This window comes from Pseudoliparis swirei, chromosome 4 (assembly GCF_029220125.1).
Source record: "Pseudoliparis swirei isolate HS2019 ecotype Mariana Trench chromosome 4, NWPU_hadal_v1, whole genome shotgun sequence".
Classification (NCBI taxonomy): Eukaryota; Metazoa; Chordata; class Actinopteri; order Perciformes; family Liparidae; genus Pseudoliparis; species Pseudoliparis swirei.
Genome location: NC_079391.1, coordinates 33,824,530 through 33,844,529, shown reverse-complemented (window position 1 = coordinate 33,844,529; position 20,000 = coordinate 33,824,530). Strand labels below are relative to the sequence as shown.

General features: G+C 47.6%; 1 protein-coding gene across 1 annotated transcript in view; it reads left to right on the top strand.

The window, feature by feature from the left end:
* The window catches only part of LOC130192996 (multiple epidermal growth factor-like domains protein 11), a 72,987-nt gene that overhangs the window by 29,123 nt on the left and 23,864 nt on the right, over positions 1–20,000 (top strand). The window contains exons 6-11 of the mRNA XM_056413267.1: positions 10,616–10,862; positions 10,980–11,100; positions 11,935–12,071; positions 14,491–14,703; positions 14,788–14,962; positions 18,118–18,238. Of these exons, the coding sequence (XP_056269242.1) occupies positions 10,616–10,862; positions 10,980–11,100; positions 11,935–12,071; positions 14,491–14,703; positions 14,788–14,962; positions 18,118–18,238 (1,014 nt within the window). The remainder of the gene's footprint in view (positions 1–10,615; positions 10,863–10,979; positions 11,101–11,934; positions 12,072–14,490; positions 14,704–14,787; positions 14,963–18,117; positions 18,239–20,000) is intronic.

The window sequence follows — 20,000 nt, the reverse complement described above, 5'->3', positions numbered from 1 at the left end:
CTTATACATTATATAAACACTATATAATAACACCACCTCATGGTGGAGCAGCTAAAGAGTTGAACATCAGACACTCTCAGAGCCACATGAATGGTCATGTGATGGTGTCGCTCATATTCACTATGATGTCATAGTGTGACGTCATAGTGTGACGTCATAGTGTGACGTCATAGTGTGATGTCATAGTGTGACGTCATAGTGTGATGTCATAGTGTGATGTCATAGTGTGACGTCATAGTGTGACGTCATAGTGTGATGTCATAGTGTGATGTCATAGTGTGTCAGTATTGTGCTGCTGCCTCCAAGAGGCCAATAAATGTCAAATGAGTAGAAACAGGATCTCAGATCCAAACTGTCTTCAGATAGTTGGACGACGCTGTCGCCCGGCAACGAGCCGGCGTGGAGGTTGACCTCTGACCTCTGACCCCAGACCAACGGCTCCTCTGACCTTGTGTTCAGCGGAGTGACATGGAGCCATGAAGGAGGTCATTAAAATCATGAAATCCTTGAAACACCATCGGCTGAACAGACGGTGGAGAATATTTGGTGTTCTGTCTCTTTAAGGCATCCATTATCCAAGATGGCGTCCTTTAAAAATCAGTAAAAAGACCCTCAATCACCTCGATTCCCCCCCCCCCCCCCCCATCGACCCTCAGCCTCAGCCACGCTGCCGCTGATCACAGTTATTAATTGGAAGCAGGAGGTCGATGTGTTTGTGGGTCGTCTGCTAACAGCTGACGTGGTTACAGTGGGGTCAACGTGCTCCGGCCTGGGGTCAGAGAGGGGGCGGGGCTTAAGCAGAGCGCTACAGATATCAATGCACCCGTTTCTTTTGGTATTCTTGTAGTTTCAGCTATTTTTCAACTATTTTTACATTTATTTTAACATTTTTCCTCGCTCGGCTCCTCCCCTTTTTTCGTCACCGTCTCACTTTCACAACATTATGAATTAGTTTGTAGTCAACGAGTATTATTCATAATATATTACATTGAGGCTGTTGGGGAAACCAGCATTCGGCAGATGGCTGCTCTCCCACGGTCCCATTGAACATGAACGAATTACACCTCGTGTGTGTGTGTGTGTGTGTGTGTGTGTGTGTGTGTGTGTGTGTGTGTGTGTGTGTGTGTGTGTGTGTGTGTGTGTGTGTGTGTGTGTGTGTGTGTGTGTGTGTGTGTGTGTGTGTGTGTGTGTGTGTGTGTGTGTGTGTGTGTGTGTGTCCAACAGCGGCATTCAGTGTGTGACGATCTGGATGACGGATACAGAACAACGTCATAATCATTTATTCATCCGAGGAATACGCCGTTTTGTGGCTCTACAACCAGAGGAGCCCCCTGGTGGTCAGGAGAGAGAATGCAGCTTTAACACATGAAGCATAGACTTCTATACAACCAGAGGGGTCGCCCCTGGTGGTCAGGAGAGAGAATGCAGCTTTAACACATGAAGCATAGACTTCTATACAACCAGAGGAGCCCCCTGGTGGTCAGGAGAGAGAATGCAGCTTTAACACATGAATCATAGACTTCTATACAACCAGAGGAGTCCCCTGGTGGTCAGGAGAGAGAATGCAGCTTTAACACATGAAGCATAGACTTCTATACAACCAGAGGAGTCGCCCCCTGGTGGTCAGGAGGGAGAATGCAGCTTTAACACACCTGGTACATGTACTGGCCATATTCTCCACAGGCATGTGTATGTTTATTGGCGTGTAGGATACCCCCCCCCCCCCCCATGCCTCTTTATGGTCCTGTTGACCACCAATAACACGCTCTGGCTCTCAGGCCGTGACCAGCGGGCAGAACCAAGACCGATGAGACCCGCTGCTGCTGGTCGATCAGCCGGCGGCGTTCAGAGTGCTGTTGCGTTCCCGTCCACTCAGCACTCTGCCTCTGCCTCGCCTGTTGGAAGGCATCCCCTCTCGCTCCTCATTGGGCCGCTCGTCCGTCACCATCTCACCGCGGCGCGGGCCTCCTCTCCACGGGGAGCCGGAGTCCTCCTGGGAAACACACATCTGGACTGAGTCAAACAAATGGAGAAACACTCGTCAAGTCTGTTCTCTGAGAGCTGCAGAGCGGCACGGTGGGAACGAGAGGAGAACACTGACGGACACGGGCCCTCCCTCCCTGCCTCCCTCCCTCCCTCTCACCTCCCTCCCTCTCACCTCCCTCCTCCCTCCCCCTCCTCCCTCCCTCCCTCCTCCCTCCTCCTCCCTCCCACCTCCTCCTCCCTCCCTCTCTCCCACCTCCTCCTCCCTCCCTCCCTCTCTCCTCCACCTCCTCCCTCCCTCTCCTCCTCCTCCTGCTCCTCCCCCTCTCTCCTCCTCCTCCTCTCTCACCTCCTCCCTCCTCTCACCTCCCTCCTCTCTACCTCCCTCCCTCTCACCTCCCTCCCTCCCTCCCTCTCACCTCCCTCCCTCTCCTCCTCCCTCTCTCCCTCCCTCTCACCTCCCTCCCTCCCTCTCTACCTCCCTCCCTTTCTCCCTCTTCCTCATTCTCTCCCTCTATGTCTCTCTCCCTTCCTCCCTCTCTCTCCCTTCTCCCTTCCTCCCTCTCTCCTCCTCCTCCCTCCTCCCTCCTCCTCTCTCTCTCTCCTCCTCCCTCTCCTCCTCTCTCTTCCTTCCTCTCTTTCCTTCCTCCTCTCTCTCTCCTCTCTCCTCCCTCTCCTCCTCTCTCTCCTCCACCTCTCTCTCCTCCCCCCTCTCTCCTTCCTCCCTCTCTCCTTCCCTTCCTCCCTCTCTCCTTCCCCCTGTCTCCTTCCCTTCCTCCCTCTCTCCTTCCTCCCTCTCTCCTTCCCTTCCTCCCTCTCTCCTTCCTCCCTCTCTCCTCCCTCCTTCTCTCCTTCCCTTCCCTCCCTCCCTCTCTCCTTCCTCCCTCTCTCCTCCCCCCCTCTCTCTCCTCCTCCTCCCTCTCTCCCTCCCTCTCTCTCCCTTCCTCTCTCTCCCTCCTCCCTCCCTCTCTCCCTCCTCCCTCCCTCCTCTCTCTCTCCCTCCCTCTCTCTCTTTCCCTTCCTCCCTCCTCCCTCCCTCTCTCTCTCCCTCCCTCTCTTTCCCTTCCTCCCTCTCTCCCTCCTCCCTCCCTCCCTCTTTCTCTCCCTCCTCCCTCTCTCTATCCCTCCTCCCTCTCCCTCCTCCCTCCCTCCTTGTTGATGAATGCAGAGCGCTGGCCGTGCTCATGTCACTGTAGGCGATGTGTTCATATGGATGTAATGTGTGGAGGTGCTGAGCTGCTCCTCCAGGAGGAGGTGCTGAGCTGCTCCTCCAGGAGGAGATCGTATTCCTACGACGTTCCTCAAGAAGTCAACGTTACACAAACAGACTCAGAGAATCACAGATGCATGTCGAGACTTCGGCTACGAAGCAGAAAGCAACTCGACTAACTGATCCCACCAGAGACGATACCTGATGGTGATATATGCAGAACTCTTCTTCTTCGTCTTCTTCGTCTTCCGAGTGGCTTCAGAGAGGAGAGAGAGGAGCATGTAAAGTAGGTGCAGCAGACGGTTTAATGACGACATCAATCAGCCGAGCTCAGCGTAGACGTTACCTGAAGCCCTCACAGGCCTCGCACCACGGAGGTTTTGACTGTTTTACACTCCTCTGGTTGTATAGAAGTCTGTGCTTCATGTGTTGAAGCTGCATTCCCTCTCCTGACCACCAGGGGGCGACTCCTCTGGTTGTATAGAAGTCTATATAGTGACTCTACTTCTCTCTTCATGTATTCCCTCTCATTGTAAAGTTTATGGTCTCAATCCATAAAGCAGGTACGCTTTAGGGGCGGGGCTACAAGGTGATTGACAGGTCTCTCTGTCACTCCTCTGTCTACACATGGTCACTTCCTGTCGGTTGCTCTCCGGCCTCGAGGCTTCACGACGTCCTCAAACCGACGGCATCGCCCACGTCTCCCTCCCCGGCTTCCTTGTGTGCATGTGAGCGTATGAGATGACACACCTGAGAGTCTGGAGGCTGAAGCTGCTCCGTCACCTGGCGGAACCTTCCGGAAGGTCCCGCCGGCCTCCCGCCTCGCAGCCCATTAAGTCATCTGACATTCAGATATAATTCTTGACAAGAAATATGGCTAAATGTCAGAGTGAGCCTCATGCAACCTTCAGTCGTTATGAAGAGACGGCTGAGTGGCACGGAGTCGACTGCCAGAACAAAGAAAACAACAACAACAAAGAGAAATGCTGACAAAAACAGAACAATACAATATGATGAAAGTCATGAAGACGTCAAAATGTGAACAAAATAATTGACGAATAAATGATTAATTAATAGAGAACATGTTCCACCTTACGGGGATGTCGAGTCACTGCTGGAAGTTCACGGAATATAATAAACCATCAGCATCCCAGCTGTGCCTACATGCCCCAGGATGCATTGCACACAAGCAGTGATGTCGCTCCGTCTGTACGTTTCCTCTGAATGCAAACATTTTATTTTGAAAAGACACTGCATGTGGTGAGCAGAATCTCTACGTATCCTGTAAACATCGACATTGTATTTTGAAAATTCACGATGTATGTTGCAAGAAGAGATGCTATCCTGTAACAATGGACATTTTATTTTGAAAATATACAAAGCATGTAGCAAGTAGAATCGCTATGTATCCTTGTATCTAGCGTTTTGTTTGTTTTGTTACTGTTAGTTGTTTGTTACGTTAATGTTGCAGTGTCGTTAATTCAATATGACCAGTAGACACTTATGGAGATCAGATTTGCACTCGGAGAGGACTACTACAATAACTTTAATTCAACTTTCCGGAGTGCGAGTTCGGACTGCAGCGGGCTCTTTGTTGTTCCGCCGTCGGATATACCCACAAGACGGAGGAAGAAAAAACGAGGCCGACGTGCTGGAGTTCTGGTTCGGAATCGGAAAAGGTATTTCAAACCTGCTCTACCATCCATACTACTTGCTAACGTTCAGTCCATCGACAACAAGATGGATGATCTGAATGCACGTATTAAATTCCAACGGGACATCAGGAACTGCTGTGTATTGGCATTCGTCGAGACGTGGCTCGTGCGGAGATTTCGTTACTCCGTTGGGATTCAGCATACACCGTCAGGACAGGACAGCTGATTCAGGCAAGCGCGGGGCGGAGGGTCTGTGTTATGGTTAATTTTTCTTGGGCTACGGACATAGCAGTACTAGCATCTCACTGCTCTCCAGTCCTCGAGCTGTTGACTGTAAAAATCAGATCCTTCTATCTACCGCGGGAGTTTATTGCAGTCGTTCTGAGTGTAGTCTACATTCCCCCCCAAGTAGATAAGGCTACTGCTCTGGATGAACTGTATGGAATTATCAACGGTCTGGAGAATGTGCACCCAGAGGCAGCCTTTATTGTGATTGGGGATTTCAACAGAGCCAACATGAAGAAAGTCCTGCCTAAATACTATCAGCACATTGACTTCTTCACACGTGGAGATCAGACCCTTGACCATTGTTATACGACATTTCGGGACAGTTACAAAGCCCTTCCTCGCCCTGCTTTTGGTAAAGCTGATCACACCTCCATTCTTCTGCTCCCCGCATATAGACAAAAGCTAAAACAGGTCAGACCGGCTGAGAGGACAGTCCATCAATGGAGTGTGGCGACTCTCCAGGACTGTTTTGACAACACTGACTGGCTGATGTTTCGGGAAGCAGCAGATGGGGACATTAATGAGTACACAGACACTGTTTCCAGTTACATCCAATATTGCATTGAGGACATCGTCCCGAAGAAGACTGTCCGGTCTTTCCCTAATCAGAAGCCCTGGGGTGGCGGTCCGGACCCACCTTAGAGCCCGGTCTGCTGCCTTTAACTCCGGGGATCCTGATCAGTACAGGAAGTCCAGATACGACCTTTTGAGGGCCATCAAAGCTGCAAAGAGGACATACAGGAGCAAGGTGGAGTCTAGCTACCATGGCTCTGACCCCAGGCGCATGTGGAGTGGATTAAGAGCCATTACAGACTACAAGGAGGGCTGCAGTGAGACCCAGTCCTCTGTCCTTCTTCCAGACCAGCTGAATGCTTTTTCGCTCGTTTTGAGAGGGACAGTGACCCCCAGCGGAGCTACCTGAAGGCCCAACCAGTGGTGTGCCTACTATAACTGTAGCAGAGGTGAGGCGCTGCTTCAATAAGATCAACAAGGCACCTGGCCCGGATGGCATATCAGGTAGGGCCCTCAGGGGTTGCGCTGACCAGCTAGCGGGGGTCTTCAGCGACATCTTCAACCTCTCCCTCAGCCTGTCTGTACTCCCCACATGCTTCAAACCGACCACCATCGTCCCTGTGCCCAAGATCACCAAGGTCACCTGCTTGAATGACTACCGCCCGGTAGCACTGACCTCTGTGATCATGAAGTGCTTTGAGCGGCTGGTCAAATCATTCATCTGCTCCTTGCTGCCTCCCACCCTGGACCCGATGCAGTCTGCATACCGGTCCAACCGGTCTACAGACGATGCCATAGCCCTGACCACGCACACCGCCCTGACCACCTGGACAAAGGGAATACATATGTGAGGATGCTGTTCATTGACTACAGTTCAGCATTCAATACCATCATCCCCTCCAGACTCGTCTCCAAGCTCGTGGACCTGGGACTCAGCACCTCCCTATGCAAATGGGTCTTGACTTCCTGACGGGGAGGCCACAGGTGGTGAGAATCGGTGACCGCACCTCATCTACAATAATCACCAACACAGGCACCCCCCAGGGCTGTGTGCTCAGCCCCTCCTGTTCTCCTTGTTCACATGACTGTGTAGCTACGCACAGCTCCAACCTCATTGTCAAGTTTGCTGATGACACAACCATTGTGGGCCTCATCACTGGCAATGATGAGTCAGCCTACAGAGAGGAGGTTGCTACCCTGACTACATGGTGTCAGGATAATAGCCTCTCTCTCAACATCAGCAGGACAAAGGAGATGATTGTGGACTTCAGGAGACGGCAGGTGGAGGAGCACGCACCCCTGTATATCAACGGTTCTGCAGTGGAAATGGTCAGCTGCTTCAGGTTCCTCGGGGTCAACATCAGCAACGACTTCACCTGGTCTGCTCACACAGACAAGGTGGTCAAAAGGCGCCTCTTCTTCCTGAGGAGACTGAAGAAGTTTGGCATGGATTCAGTCATCCTCACCAATTTCTACAGATGCACAATAGAAAGCATCCTGACTGGGTGCATCACAGTGTGGTATGGGAGCTGCACAGCCAAGGACCGCAAGGCCCTACGCCGTGTGGTCAGGACTGCAGAGTTCATCATCGGTAGGGAGCTCCCAGCCCTGCAGGACACATACCACACGATGCCTCAGGAAGACTGGCAGGATCCTAAAGGACTGCCATCATCCAGCCTTCAGCCTGTTCACCCCGCTGCCTTCTGGAAGGCGTCCCGTAGGATCCGGTCTCGCACACAGAGACTGGAGAACAGTTTCTTCCCGAGAGCCATCAGGCTGCTCAATGGACACTGACACACGATCGACACTTTTGCACTCGTCACTTTACACTCGTCACTTTACATACACTGTCACTTTCAGCCTTGTACTTACACTTACACTTTCTATTGCACTACCTGCTTTCACTACCTGCTACTCCCATTTGTCTGTAGTTTAGTTATTATGTGTATTATATGTTAGTATTATGTTCAGAGTTCTTGTACAGTGTGTATGTCATGTTATATTATGTTCGGCTATGATAGTTGTTGTGTGGTGCCTTGTCCTAAGAATTTCAGTGCCCAGTCTGACCCTGTGTCATTCTGTGTATCTGACAATAAAAAAATAAAAAAATAAAAAGACTTGACTTGTAAACATGGATATTTTATTTTGAAAAGTCACTCCGCATGTACCAAGTAGAAATGCTACATATCCTGTGAAGATGGACATTTTATTTTGAAAATATACCACGCATGTACCAAGTAGAATCGCTACGTATCCTGTAAACATGGATGTTTTATTTTGAAAAGTCACTACGCATGTAGCAAGCAGAAACGCTACGTTTCTTGGGAACATTGAAGTTTTATTTTGAAAAGTTTCTGCTTGTGCGAGCAGAAACTTTTCCTCTGAACTTTAAAGTGTATTATTTCTCTGGAGGAAATTACACAACTGTTCATTTAATTCTCTAATCCCCCCCCCCCCCCCTGAGTAGTCAGATGCTGGTCAGTTATTAGAGGAACAACATAAAGAACCTTCTTACCTGTGTGGGAGGTCGTCTGTCGGCCAATTACCCGCCGCATTAAAAAGAGGTTTTGCGCATCAATACTTCTGTGTGTGTGTGTGTGTGTGTGAGTGTAAGACGTCACGGAGAAGCAAACCAAGAAGCTGCCTCACATTATTTTAATATCTGTCCGTGTCTCCGATGAACCTCTCAACGCCTCGAGGAGAGGAAGCTCTCCAACACAGGAAGTGATCAATACAGGAAGCTCTCCAACACAGGAAGTGATCAATACAGGAAGTGATCAATACAGGAAGTGATCAATACAGGAAGTGATCAACACAGGAAGTGATCAATACAGGAAGTGATCAACTTGCGTCGCTTCTGTTCGGTAGCTTTAACGACGTAACTATCGAACTCGTACCCACGGTGACGAACACACAAGACGTGCCCCAGGAGGCCGGTGTGGGAGCACCATAGCCCTTTAGAGATGACGATGCACATTTCCAGGCAGTGTCTCCCAGAAGAAACTCATTCCGTTGAACTCGTTTGTTCCCACGGAAACAGAAATTATTTAGTTTTTTTAAAGCCCTCGAGGGACGTGGTCCTCTCGACCAATCACAGCGCGGCGCGTGGCTGTAAATGTCAGATGTCCCCTCCCCCTCCGGAGGCTCGTTACCGCCACTGAGTTACATCCTGCAGACCTGAGCCCACCGCAGGCCGAGCGCCGCGGCGTCACCTTTGACCTCTCGCTGAAAACGCCACGAGTCTCGTCCAGCGTGTAAATCATGGAATCATGGAATCATGGAATAATGTGATCATGTAATCATGTAATCGTGTGATCATGTGATCATGGAATCATGTGATCATGTAATCATGTGATCATGGAATCATGTAATCGTGTGATCATGGAATCATGGAATCATGCGATCAAGTAATAATGTGATCATGTGATCATGGAATCATGTGATCATGTTATCATGTGATCATGGAATCATGTGATCATGTAATCATGTTATCATGGGATCATGTAATCGTGTGATCATGTGATCATGTAATCATGTGATCATGTAATCGTGTGATCATGTAATCATGTGATCATGTAATCGTGTGATCATGTGATCATGTGATCATGGAATCATGTGATCAAGTAATAATGTGATCATGTAATAATGTGATCATGTAATCATGTAATCATGTGATCATGTGATAATTAAGCACATTCACAGACCGATCATTTCCAGGATCAGTTTGTTCTTATCATTCTGCTGCATTAGTTTTAAGCTCTTTATCATCTTATGGACAAGTATTAAAATCTTAGATCTCAGGCTCCCTCTATTAATGCTCATTAAACATGTATTTACTATTTTAATAACTCACACAAGTACGAGCAAGATATGAGAATCTTAAACGTAAAATAGTGCAAGTTAAAATATATACATGAATAAAATATGAGATAAAGTAATAACATTTTGTGGTATTGCAAATCAGTGTAGCATATATATAATATATGTACAAACACAAATGTTTTATATGTTTAATGATGATAATCATAATGAGGTGAAGTTAAAAGATAAAAGTGGAAAGGGAGTTTTAAAAAGTGGAATGTGACTGAAACGCTGTGAGTGATTTTATAATGAGATCAGTTATTGATGACTATGAAGTGAGTCTGGAGGATTCCTGCTGCAGCTGCACCAACAGATCACCTCCACACTCTATTCTGGGCTATGTTGTTTTATTCTAATTTTTAATACCACTTCATGAAGACGGTAGACTTATGAAGAGATCCCAGACCAGCTGGGTCGGTAAACATCCACGAGCTGCAGAATTTACCCCGTCGCTCGTTAGAGGAGTGTCTCCTCCAGAGGTTACACCGGAAACTTCTGTATCCAGAGAGAACTTCAATATCAATACTTTAATGTGTTCGTTCTGTATGCTGCTGATATCACACAAATAAGAGGTCTATGCTTCATGTGTTGAAGCTGCATTCTCTCTCCTGACCACCAGGGGACTCCTCTGGTTGTATAGAAGTATATGCTTCATGTGTTGAAGCTGCATTCTCTCTCCTGACCACCAGGGGGCGACTCCTCTGGTTGTATAGAAGTCTCTGCTTCATGTGTTGAAGCTGCATTCTCTCTCCTGACCACCAGGGGACTCCTCTGGTTGTATAGAAGTCTATGCTTCATGTGTTGAAGCTGCATTCTCTCTCCTGACCACCAGGGGACTCCTCTGGTTGTATAGAAGTATATGCTTCATGTGTTGAAGCTGCATTCTCTCTCCTGACCACCAGGGGACTCCTCTGGTTGTATAGAAGTCTCTGCTTCATGTGTTGAAGCTGCATTCTCTCTCCTGACCACCAGGGGGCGACTCCTCTGGTTGTATAGAAGTCTATGCTTCATGTGTTAAAGCTGCATTCTCTCTCCTGACCACCAGGGGGCGACTCCTCAGGTTGTACAGAAGTCTGTATAAATGACTCTACCTCCCCCCCCCCAGGCTGTGAGAGCGACTTCTGGGGGCCCCACTGCAGCAACCGCTGCCAGTGCCGCAACGGGGCCAAGTGCAACCCGATCACCGGGGCCTGCGTCTGCACCGACGGCTTCCAGGGCTGGCGCTGCGAGGAGGCCTGCGACCCCGACCTCTACGGCAAGGACTGCGGGCTGGAGTGCCAGTGCCTCAACGGCGCCACCTGCCAGCATCAGACCGGCGAGTGCCTGTGTGCGCCGGGATACACCGGGGCCTTGTGAGTAGGGGGGGGGGGCATGAGTTGGAGGGCTTCGTTTGGGTAAACGAAGCGGAACACCTCAGATAGGTGATTGACAGGTCTCTAACCCCTCCCCCTCCTGTCTCCTCCCTCCAGCTGTGAGGAGGCGTGTCCTCCCGGTAGACACGGCGTCCTGTGTGAGCAGCGCTGTCCCTGTCAGAACGGAGGGGCGTGTCACCACGTCACCGGGCACTGCTCCTGCCCCGCCGGCTGGGTGGTACGAGCTGCTGCGCCTTTAAGTTTAAAAGCTTTGTTTGTACTGTAAGCTGCAATATCATCCTGGCCACCAGGGGGCGAGCGAGGACGGCTGAAGGTGTAACCACTAACCTCCACTACAGGGGATGTTATGAGCTATGATCTCATATCTCATATTTATAAACTACTTTATTACCTTGAAACAAACCCCGTAGAGAAAGAAGTTAAGTATTAAATATATTATAAATAAACTAATGTTAGATATCGTGTATAATTTTTAATTTGGCTGATAAATATTTACTCCAATGTAGATTATTAAGACTTCCTGTTTCTAAATCTCTGCTTGATCCCCGACGTGTAAATAATGTTTATATTATAATAGGATCTAGAATATCTGTGACACGTGGTGAAGGTAAATTAAACCATCATCACGATGCAGTTACATCTTGAATGTTATTGATGAAAAGAAAAAATCATTTGAGATTAATTACACATTTTCAAAAACCATCATGTAGACGTTAATAACGGAGTCGTGTTGACTGGCGACGCCTCTTTATGGCGTTTAGGGACAATAGTATTAAAAGTCACAGGACTAAAGTTCTATCATTTCCCAGATGAGTGAATATTGTGTCTGTGGCATTCAAATTATTCTTTAATCAAACATTAATTTAAGGATCTAAATCATAAGTTTTCTCTTTAAGAAGTTTGAGTCTATTCCAGTAAAGATGAAAACATTCCTCTCACTTAGCCAATGGAAACACGTCACGTATTATCTGTACCGGTGTGTTATTAACGTGTTATTCACGTGTTATTAACGTGTTATTCACTCCGTGCCGTGTGTTCGATGCCCCCCCAGGGTCCGGTCTGCGCCCAGCCGTGCTCCTTCGGCTCCTTCGGCATCAACTGCTCGGAGGAGTGCACGTGTCGTAACGCCGGGCTGTGCGACCACGTCAGCGGTCAGTGCCAGTGCGGCGCCGGCTACATCGGAGAGCGGTACGCACAGAACGACACACGACGCCGCTTTAAACACTTTAACACCACTTTGTTTCCTCGTTGCTCTCTACTAAAGTCATGAATCAGGTTACGTACCTGTGCACGATTCTGAGGTACCTGTACAGCGTCGCCTCGGTCCAGAGGCAACGCTCTCTTCTCCTCACGCTGACGTTCAGACAAAGTCTCCCGGCGGCCATTTTGAAATCTGGATGTATTTCTTTTTTCTTGAATTTCTTTTTGCCCTTTCCGGGCGTGAACTCCTCGTGGGGAATTAATCGGATGCACTTCCATTTTGGTCGGTACAATCGCAACGCCTTCGTGATGTAAGAGATGACACGCTCAACGTTTGGCGTAGCGGCGCGAGCGTAGCCGCGGCTACGTGGACATGTCAGCCATCTTAAGTGATTCGCTATCAAACAACGAGCTGATGGAGCTCCGCTGGACTTTTGCTCCAACCTGTCTCAACGTCTCCGGCTCGATTCCCTGAGGGGTCAACAGGTCAATGTTTTACTGCTGGTCTTAGCGCCACCTGCTGGCAACAGGAAGTCAGCGTTACGAGACAAACAGAATCCGATTTAGGGTAATTTACTTTGCTCGTGACTGAAACTCGTCACTTAAAGACACAGAGGCACAAAATAACTCGAAGAAAATAAGCCATTCTCCGTTGACCTCCTCCTCTTCCTCCTCCTCCTCCTCCTCCTCCTCCTCTCCCACACAGAGAATCATCAACAGGAGTTGTGCAGCATTAACACAGCTGCTCTGAGCGTCCTCCAAATGAGGAATAGATTGGCACGTTTTGAACTGTGGTCAGAATATGAGTCTTTAGAGGTCCATGCTCCTCGTCTCCTCGTCTCCTCGTCTCCTCCTGCTCCTCGCCCACAGACTAACTCGTTGATGCTCTTATGCTTTTCTTTTATGACCGGAGTCTTACGAAATACAGTCGTGTCTTTTGTTCCCTCCATCATGTCCGACACACTTCTATCAGCTCTTGTTCCCGCAGCCCCGCCTCCTCCTCCGTGCCCCCCCCCCCCCCCCTACATCTTTACTCTCAATTGAGCCAAATTACCTCCATTAATTCTGGGGGCCCAGACAGGTGAATTAGCCTTCGTGGAATAATTCCCAGATTGAGTCCTCGTCCGCCCACGTCCTCGTTCTAATGGAACGATCCAGATAAGAGTCCGGAGGAAGCCGGCGTGATTTAGACGTGACACGGAACAGAAGTCCTGGACGGGGGCCGCTATAATGGAGCGATCCGTCTCTTTTGAATGGTTTGAACCGGCGTACGTGTGGAGAATGAAGCGGCTTCCCTGTTCCATGTCCTGTGTGTGTTAAGCAGATCGCTCGTTAAGCAGACCGCTCGTTAAGCAGACCGTTCATTATGCAGACCGCTCGTTAGGCAGACCGTTCGTTAAGCAGACCATTCGTTAAGCAGACGTTCGTTAGACAGTCCGCTTGTTATGCAGACCGCTCGTTAAGAAGACGGATATTTGTGAAAACGCCCTCTAAACAATGTTGTTTTATATAAACTCAGGTCACTTTGCATCTTTGGTATATTGATGACGTCATCTCTCCAATCCTCTGGCCCTTTGTTGCAGCACCAGAAATGACAACAGAGATGGAGTATGTTGTCAACGTACCACGTTACAGACCGACCGTCTCACCGACGTTATTTGGTCTTTTTCTAATTATGTAGTTTTAAGAAGTGACGTAACAGATAAAACCCGATAAAGACCTGACCGGCACCGTGTTGAATCTAGACACAAATAAACGCTCTCCGAAGCACTTCTGTCTCTGAAGTGAGATTGTTTCCATTGAGCGAATATGTTGTCTAGAAGACGTTGTCTAGAAGACGTTGTCTAGAAAAGGTTGTCTAGAAGACGTTCTCTAGAAGACGTTCTCTAGAAAAGGTTGTCTAGAAGACGTTCTCTAGAAGACGTTCTCTAGAAGATGTTCTCTAGAAGATGTTGTCTAGAAGACGTTCTCTAGAAAAGGTTGTCTAGAAGACGTTCTCTAGAAGACGTTGTCTAGAAGACGTTCTCTAGAAAAGGTTGTCTAGAAGACGTTCTCTAGAAGATGTTCTCTAGAAGACGTTGTCTAGAAGACGTTCTCTAGAAAAGGTTGTCGAGAAGACGTTCTCTAGAAAAGGTTGTCTAGAAGACGTTCTCTAGAAGACGTTGTCTAGAAGACGTTCTCCGGAAGATGTTCTCTGGAAGACGTTCTCTAGAAGACGTTGTCTAGAAGATGTTCTCTGGAAGACGTTCTCTAGAAGACGTTGTCTAGAAAAGGTTGTCTAGAAGACGTTCTCTCGAAAAGGTTGTCTAGAAGACGTTCTCTAGAAAAGGTTGTCTAGAAGACGTTCTCTAGAAGATGTTCTCTCGAAGACGTTCTCTGCTCGCTGTCCCCCCCCCCCCCCCCCCAGGTGCCAGGATGAATGCCCGGTCGGCGCTTACGGGCCGCAGTGCGCCCACAAGTGTGACTGTCAGAACCGGGCCAAGTGCTACCACGTGAACGGGGCCTGCCTCTGCGTCGAGGGCTTCAAGGGCCCGAGCTGCCGGGACCGGTACTGCCCGGCGGGTCTGTACGGACCGGCCTGCGACCGGCACTGCCCCTGCAAAGCCGGCAACACCCTCAGGTGAGGAACCGCCGCTGCCACAGGGTAACGCGCGCGCAGCTCTTGACGATGGCCTGACTCCTCCTCCTCTCTCCGCCCTCCCAGCTGCCACCCTCTGTCGGGGGAGTGCACCTGCGCGGCGGGGTGGGCGGGGCTCTACTGCAACGAGACGTGCCCGGCGGGTCTCTACGGCGACGGCTGCGGCGAGCCGTGCGCCTGCGCCAACGGGGCGGACTGCGACGGCGTGGCGGGAGGCTGCCTGTGCGCTCCGGGCTTCATGGTACGGGCACCGCCAGGAGAATCCTCTAAAAGATGTGTTCAGGGACAGGAAGTTAACGGGGCGGCTCCATCAAGTGGGTTTGGAAGGGGAAACTATTTATTCGAGTTTGACTGGAGGACGAATTAATCAACCGAAGAGAAAACATTTTTATTTCACGTCACATTATAGAGGTAAGCCAACCTCAGTCTACGCCTCTTAACCCTTAGATGCACGAGTGACTGGACCCTACACTCTTCCATAAGTGGGTCAAAAATGACCCATATTAGAATCAATGTGTTTTTATGCCATTTTTGCCATTTTGGTTTAGAATAATAACTTGTATAATATTTAGTATTATATTTAGGACCACACACGAATGATTTCATGTTTGAAATATCTTTATTTTTCACTTTTTAACATTTTTGAAAAAGAAAATTACCCAGAACAGCAATAGAAAAATGTGAACATCGTGTGTGTGTGTGTGTGTGTGTGTCTGTGTCTGTGTGTTTGTGTGTATGTATGTGTGTAACTGTCCAGTCATTGACAGTTCCTCTCTCTTTTCCCTGTTTTACCTTCTTGTCTCATGACTGGATGCAGTTCAGACACACTGCCTGTTTCTGGCTGCATGTGATCATTGCACACAGGTACATTGCATTTCCTACACCTATTGTTGACTGCGATCTTTGTTACTTGGGCATATCTGACACCTCTTTCTCTTCGGTTGGCCCTGTCTGCTTCTTTCCTGTGGCTGGGTTGTGGCTTTTGTCACCAAATAGTCTCCAATAGCCATAGTGGCCTTGTACATGGGATTATGTAGAGGCCTCCCAAACAGCTCACGGACTGATACATCCCAGTTCTTCTCACTTCCTGCAAGCAGGGTCAATCCAATGAAGGCTATGAATTCATCTTTGGTGACATTTTTCCATTCTTTCACTCTAGCTGTTGCTACTCTCCACCCTTCCAAGTTTGTGCACTTCATCACCTCTTGTATTATATCATCAGTGATAAAGAGCTCCCATGCATCTTTTGGTGAGACAGTGGTGCTAAGCCCTTGTGCAGGCCCTGACCGACTTCTGAGGATATTGCGGCTCTGTGTTCTGCCCTGGGTGGGAGGTAACTCGCTCCAGTAAGAGCCCTTCCAACTCATTCTGTTGGACATGATTTGGACACTTTCTTCTTCAGAGGACACAGAAGAAGAATCTTCTGAGTCAGATTGATCCTGTTCAGTTGGATTTCCAGGTGGACGACTGCCACTGCCACCTGGACAATAGTCTGGGTCCTCATCATCAGAAATGTCAGACTCAGAGTCCAACCCCGTTACTGCCTCTCCATCATCATCATTCATCAGCATCTGTAGGACCATTTCAGTTGTGTATCTAGCAGCCATGACACCTTGGATGAGGAAACATAAGAGTAATGTTTTCAATAGATCAATATGTAGCTATATAAATAAATACACTCTCACACACACACACACATTACATATAGTAATAATAGCTAACTTAGTTTGCTAGCTAGTGTTGGCTAGTTATAAAGTAGGCTAATTTGTTGATAAATAACAAACTCTTTCACACAACAATCAGGAATGGCACACACACACACACACAATACATATAGTAATGTTAGTTATCTTAGTTAGCTAGCTAGTGTTAGCTTGTTATAAAGTAGGCTAATTTGTTGATAAATAATAACAGTCATGAAAGACACACACACACACAATATTATATGAAGATAATACTTACACGTATCAGCTCTTGCTGTGTAAAATAATCTTCCTGAGGGGTGACACTTCTGATATAGTCTGTGTGGTCCACAGTTAATTTATTCCTGACAGCCACAATTGATAAGAATCAAAGGTTTCCATTGGATTCCATAGAAAATGCATGCGGGTCATTTAGGACCCACTTATGGAAGCTTGGGGTAGTAATACAAAAACTAAAATTTCTTAAAATGTATAAAAGGTAAGTTAAAAATGTAAATGGAATTATATCAAAAACATGTTTTTTGAGGAATACCTGGAATATCAAATGATAAAAAAATTTCATTACGAAGATATTTCATGAAAACAACCTCACCGGGTCATTTTTGACCCACTTATGCATCTAAGGGTTAACAAAGCTGCATTCTCTCTCCTGACCACCAGGGGGCTCCTCTGGTTGTATAGAAGTCTATATAGTGACTCTACTTCTCTTGATGTATTCCCTCAGTAAACATTGTAAACATGAGTTTATGTCTCAGTCTCTAGTTTCAAGTCTTCTTCTATACAGCATGATGTCATCATTTATACTTTATGGTTATTTTATAAACCTAATTAAAGGAAAACAATTATAAAATAAATATATTTATTTATTTATTTATTTATATATATATATATATATTTATAGTTAAATCTCACATCTGAGAACCTTCCCACTGACACTCAAACATGGCGTCGTACTTTACAGACGTGGAACGCCTGCTCCTGAATGCCTCTTCATGTGCCTCTGTACTGTAGTACAGTATACAGTACTACATGTACCTCAATAAATATATATATATATTTATATATTGTTTTTTAAATTAATTAGCATCCATTCAAAAATCCCTTTGAAATATTTATTTGATCCATATTGTTAATTATTTTATCTTAAAGCAGTCGTTGGCTCAGCGCCGCGTGTTTCATCCAACGTGCTTTATGCTGGTTTAGCTTCACAGATTCATAAACTATTTAATATTCAGATTTACATTTAGTTTATTTATTATTCATATTAGTCTGTCCTTCATTTATCCAGCAAAGTCCAATTGACATACTTCATAGCTCCTCTGGGAGGAAGTCCTGATCAAGAAATACAAACGAAAAGATAACAAAATACAATTAAAATTAAAATTAAAAGATAACAAAATAAAATAGAAGTACAAACGAAAAGATAAAAAAATAAAATACAAGTACAAATAAAAAGATAACAAAATAAAATACAAGTACATGCAGAAATAATCGGGCTAAAAGAAGCGAGGCTCACATTGGAGTGTAAAGAAAGGAAGTGAAGTAGAAACAGAACTATTGATGAAATATTAGAATACAGTAAAGATCATCTTGAAGAACTCAAAGGTGATGCGTTCAGGGTCCTTCACACGAGAACACGTCAGTTCAATGTGAGCGTGTGAAAGTATGAAGGTGTTTCTGTTTTTGTGTCCAGGGGGACGACTGCTCCGTCAGCTGCCCCGCCGGCCTCTACGGGACCAACTGCACCTCCTCCTGCTCCTGCCTCCACGAGGCCTCCTGCTCGCACCTCGACGGCTTATGCTTCTGCAGCGAAGGTTTCTGCCCGCCGACACTGGTGCTGTTGCATTGAGTTGTTTATGACCTTCGACCAGCGGTACGGGAGCCCAGAAGGGACAAACCCAATGGCTCCAGAGAGGGAGAGTTTCAGTTGGCTGCAATATGAAAACCCACCACTAGATGGCACCGGACCGTAAACGCTTTAAGTCAAAACCTCGCGTGCCGTGGAGTAGAACGCTTACATGAGCTTCAATTAAAACACACATTGTTCCTCACATTGTAAACTCCCCTGCTGGGAGTCACTTTAAGGCTTTTTATATTTATTGAGAAATACAATTTTATACATTTAAAAATCTTCTTTTTTTCTTGCTAAATTCCGTGATTCTTATTTTATTGAAACTTCCGACTCTCCTAACGACCTCCTTGTTTCGTATACTTCCAATCCTCGTGGGGCATTGTGGGTAATGAGAGAGGGGAAGACAGGGCATTGTGGGTAATGAAGACCGGTCCTCCACGGCCGCTCAGGGGAAACCTTTAAAAACATGAACTCAGAAGTGAACGCTGATTAAAAATATCTGACAACGCATGCAGCTCCATATAAGGATTTTAGAATGATTTATCTTATGTGTCTTAAAATAAATGACACTGCAGGACGGAGGAGGAACATCAATGTTTCAACATGTTGACGTGATCACTGAGATGAATCCTGAATGAGACAAGTGTTTCAAAACCTGGTGAATTCATCTTGAGGAAGAAGAGGGAGGAAGACGAGCAGGACCAGTTCTCCCGATTGGTTTCCATCAAATGTTCTGATGTTAGTCCGACGTTTTAGAGCGATAACACGACTCTACTTCCCTCTACTGACCACCAGGGGGCGACTCCTCTGCTTGTAGAAGTCTATATTGAATTTGGCTTTAGGGGCGGGGCTACAAGATGATTGACAGGTCACCAGAGACGTGTACGGCGTCTGTGGTCACTTCCTGTCCTCATGTGGTCACTTCCTGTCCTCATGTGGTCACTTCCTGTCCTCATGTAGTCACTTCCTGTCCTCATCTGGTCACTTCCTGTTCACCGGTTACAAAAAACAAGATGGCGACGACCGAAACGTCAGAAACCGACGACAGCTATACGTGCACTTCTCACTGTGTGTGCGTGTGTGTGTGTGTCTGTCCGTGTGTGTGTGTCTGTCCGTGTGTGTGTGTGTCTGTCCGTGTGTGTGTCCGTGTGTGTGTCTGTCCGTGTGTGTGTGTCTGTGTGTGTGTGTCTGTCCGTGTGTGTGTGTGTCTGTCCGTGTGTGTGTCTGTGTGTGTGTGTGTGTGTGTCTGTCCGTGTGTGTGTGTGTGTCTGTCCGTGTGTCTGTCCGTGTGTGTGTCTGTGTGTGTGTGTGTCTGTCCGTGTGTGTGTGTGTGTCCGTGTGTGTGTGTCCGTGTGTGTCTGTCCGTGTGTGTGTGTGTGTCTGTCCGTGTGTGTGTGTCTGTCCGTGTGTGTGTGTGTGTCTGTCCGTGTGTGTGTGTCCGTGTGTGTCTGTCCGTGTGTGTGTGTGTCTGTCCGTGTGTGTGTGTGTCTGTCTGTGTGTCTGTCCGTGTGTGTGTCCGTGTGTGTGTGTGTGTCTGTCCATGTGTGTGTGTGTGTGTGTGTCTGTCCGTGTGTGTGTGTGTCTGTCCGTGTGTGTGTGTCCGTGTGTGTGTCTGTCCGTGTGTGTGTGTGTCCGTGTGTGTGTGTGTGTCCGTGTGTGTGTGTGTCTGTCCGTGTGTGTGTGTGTGTGTGTCTGTCCGTGTGTGTGTGTCTGTCCGTGTGTGT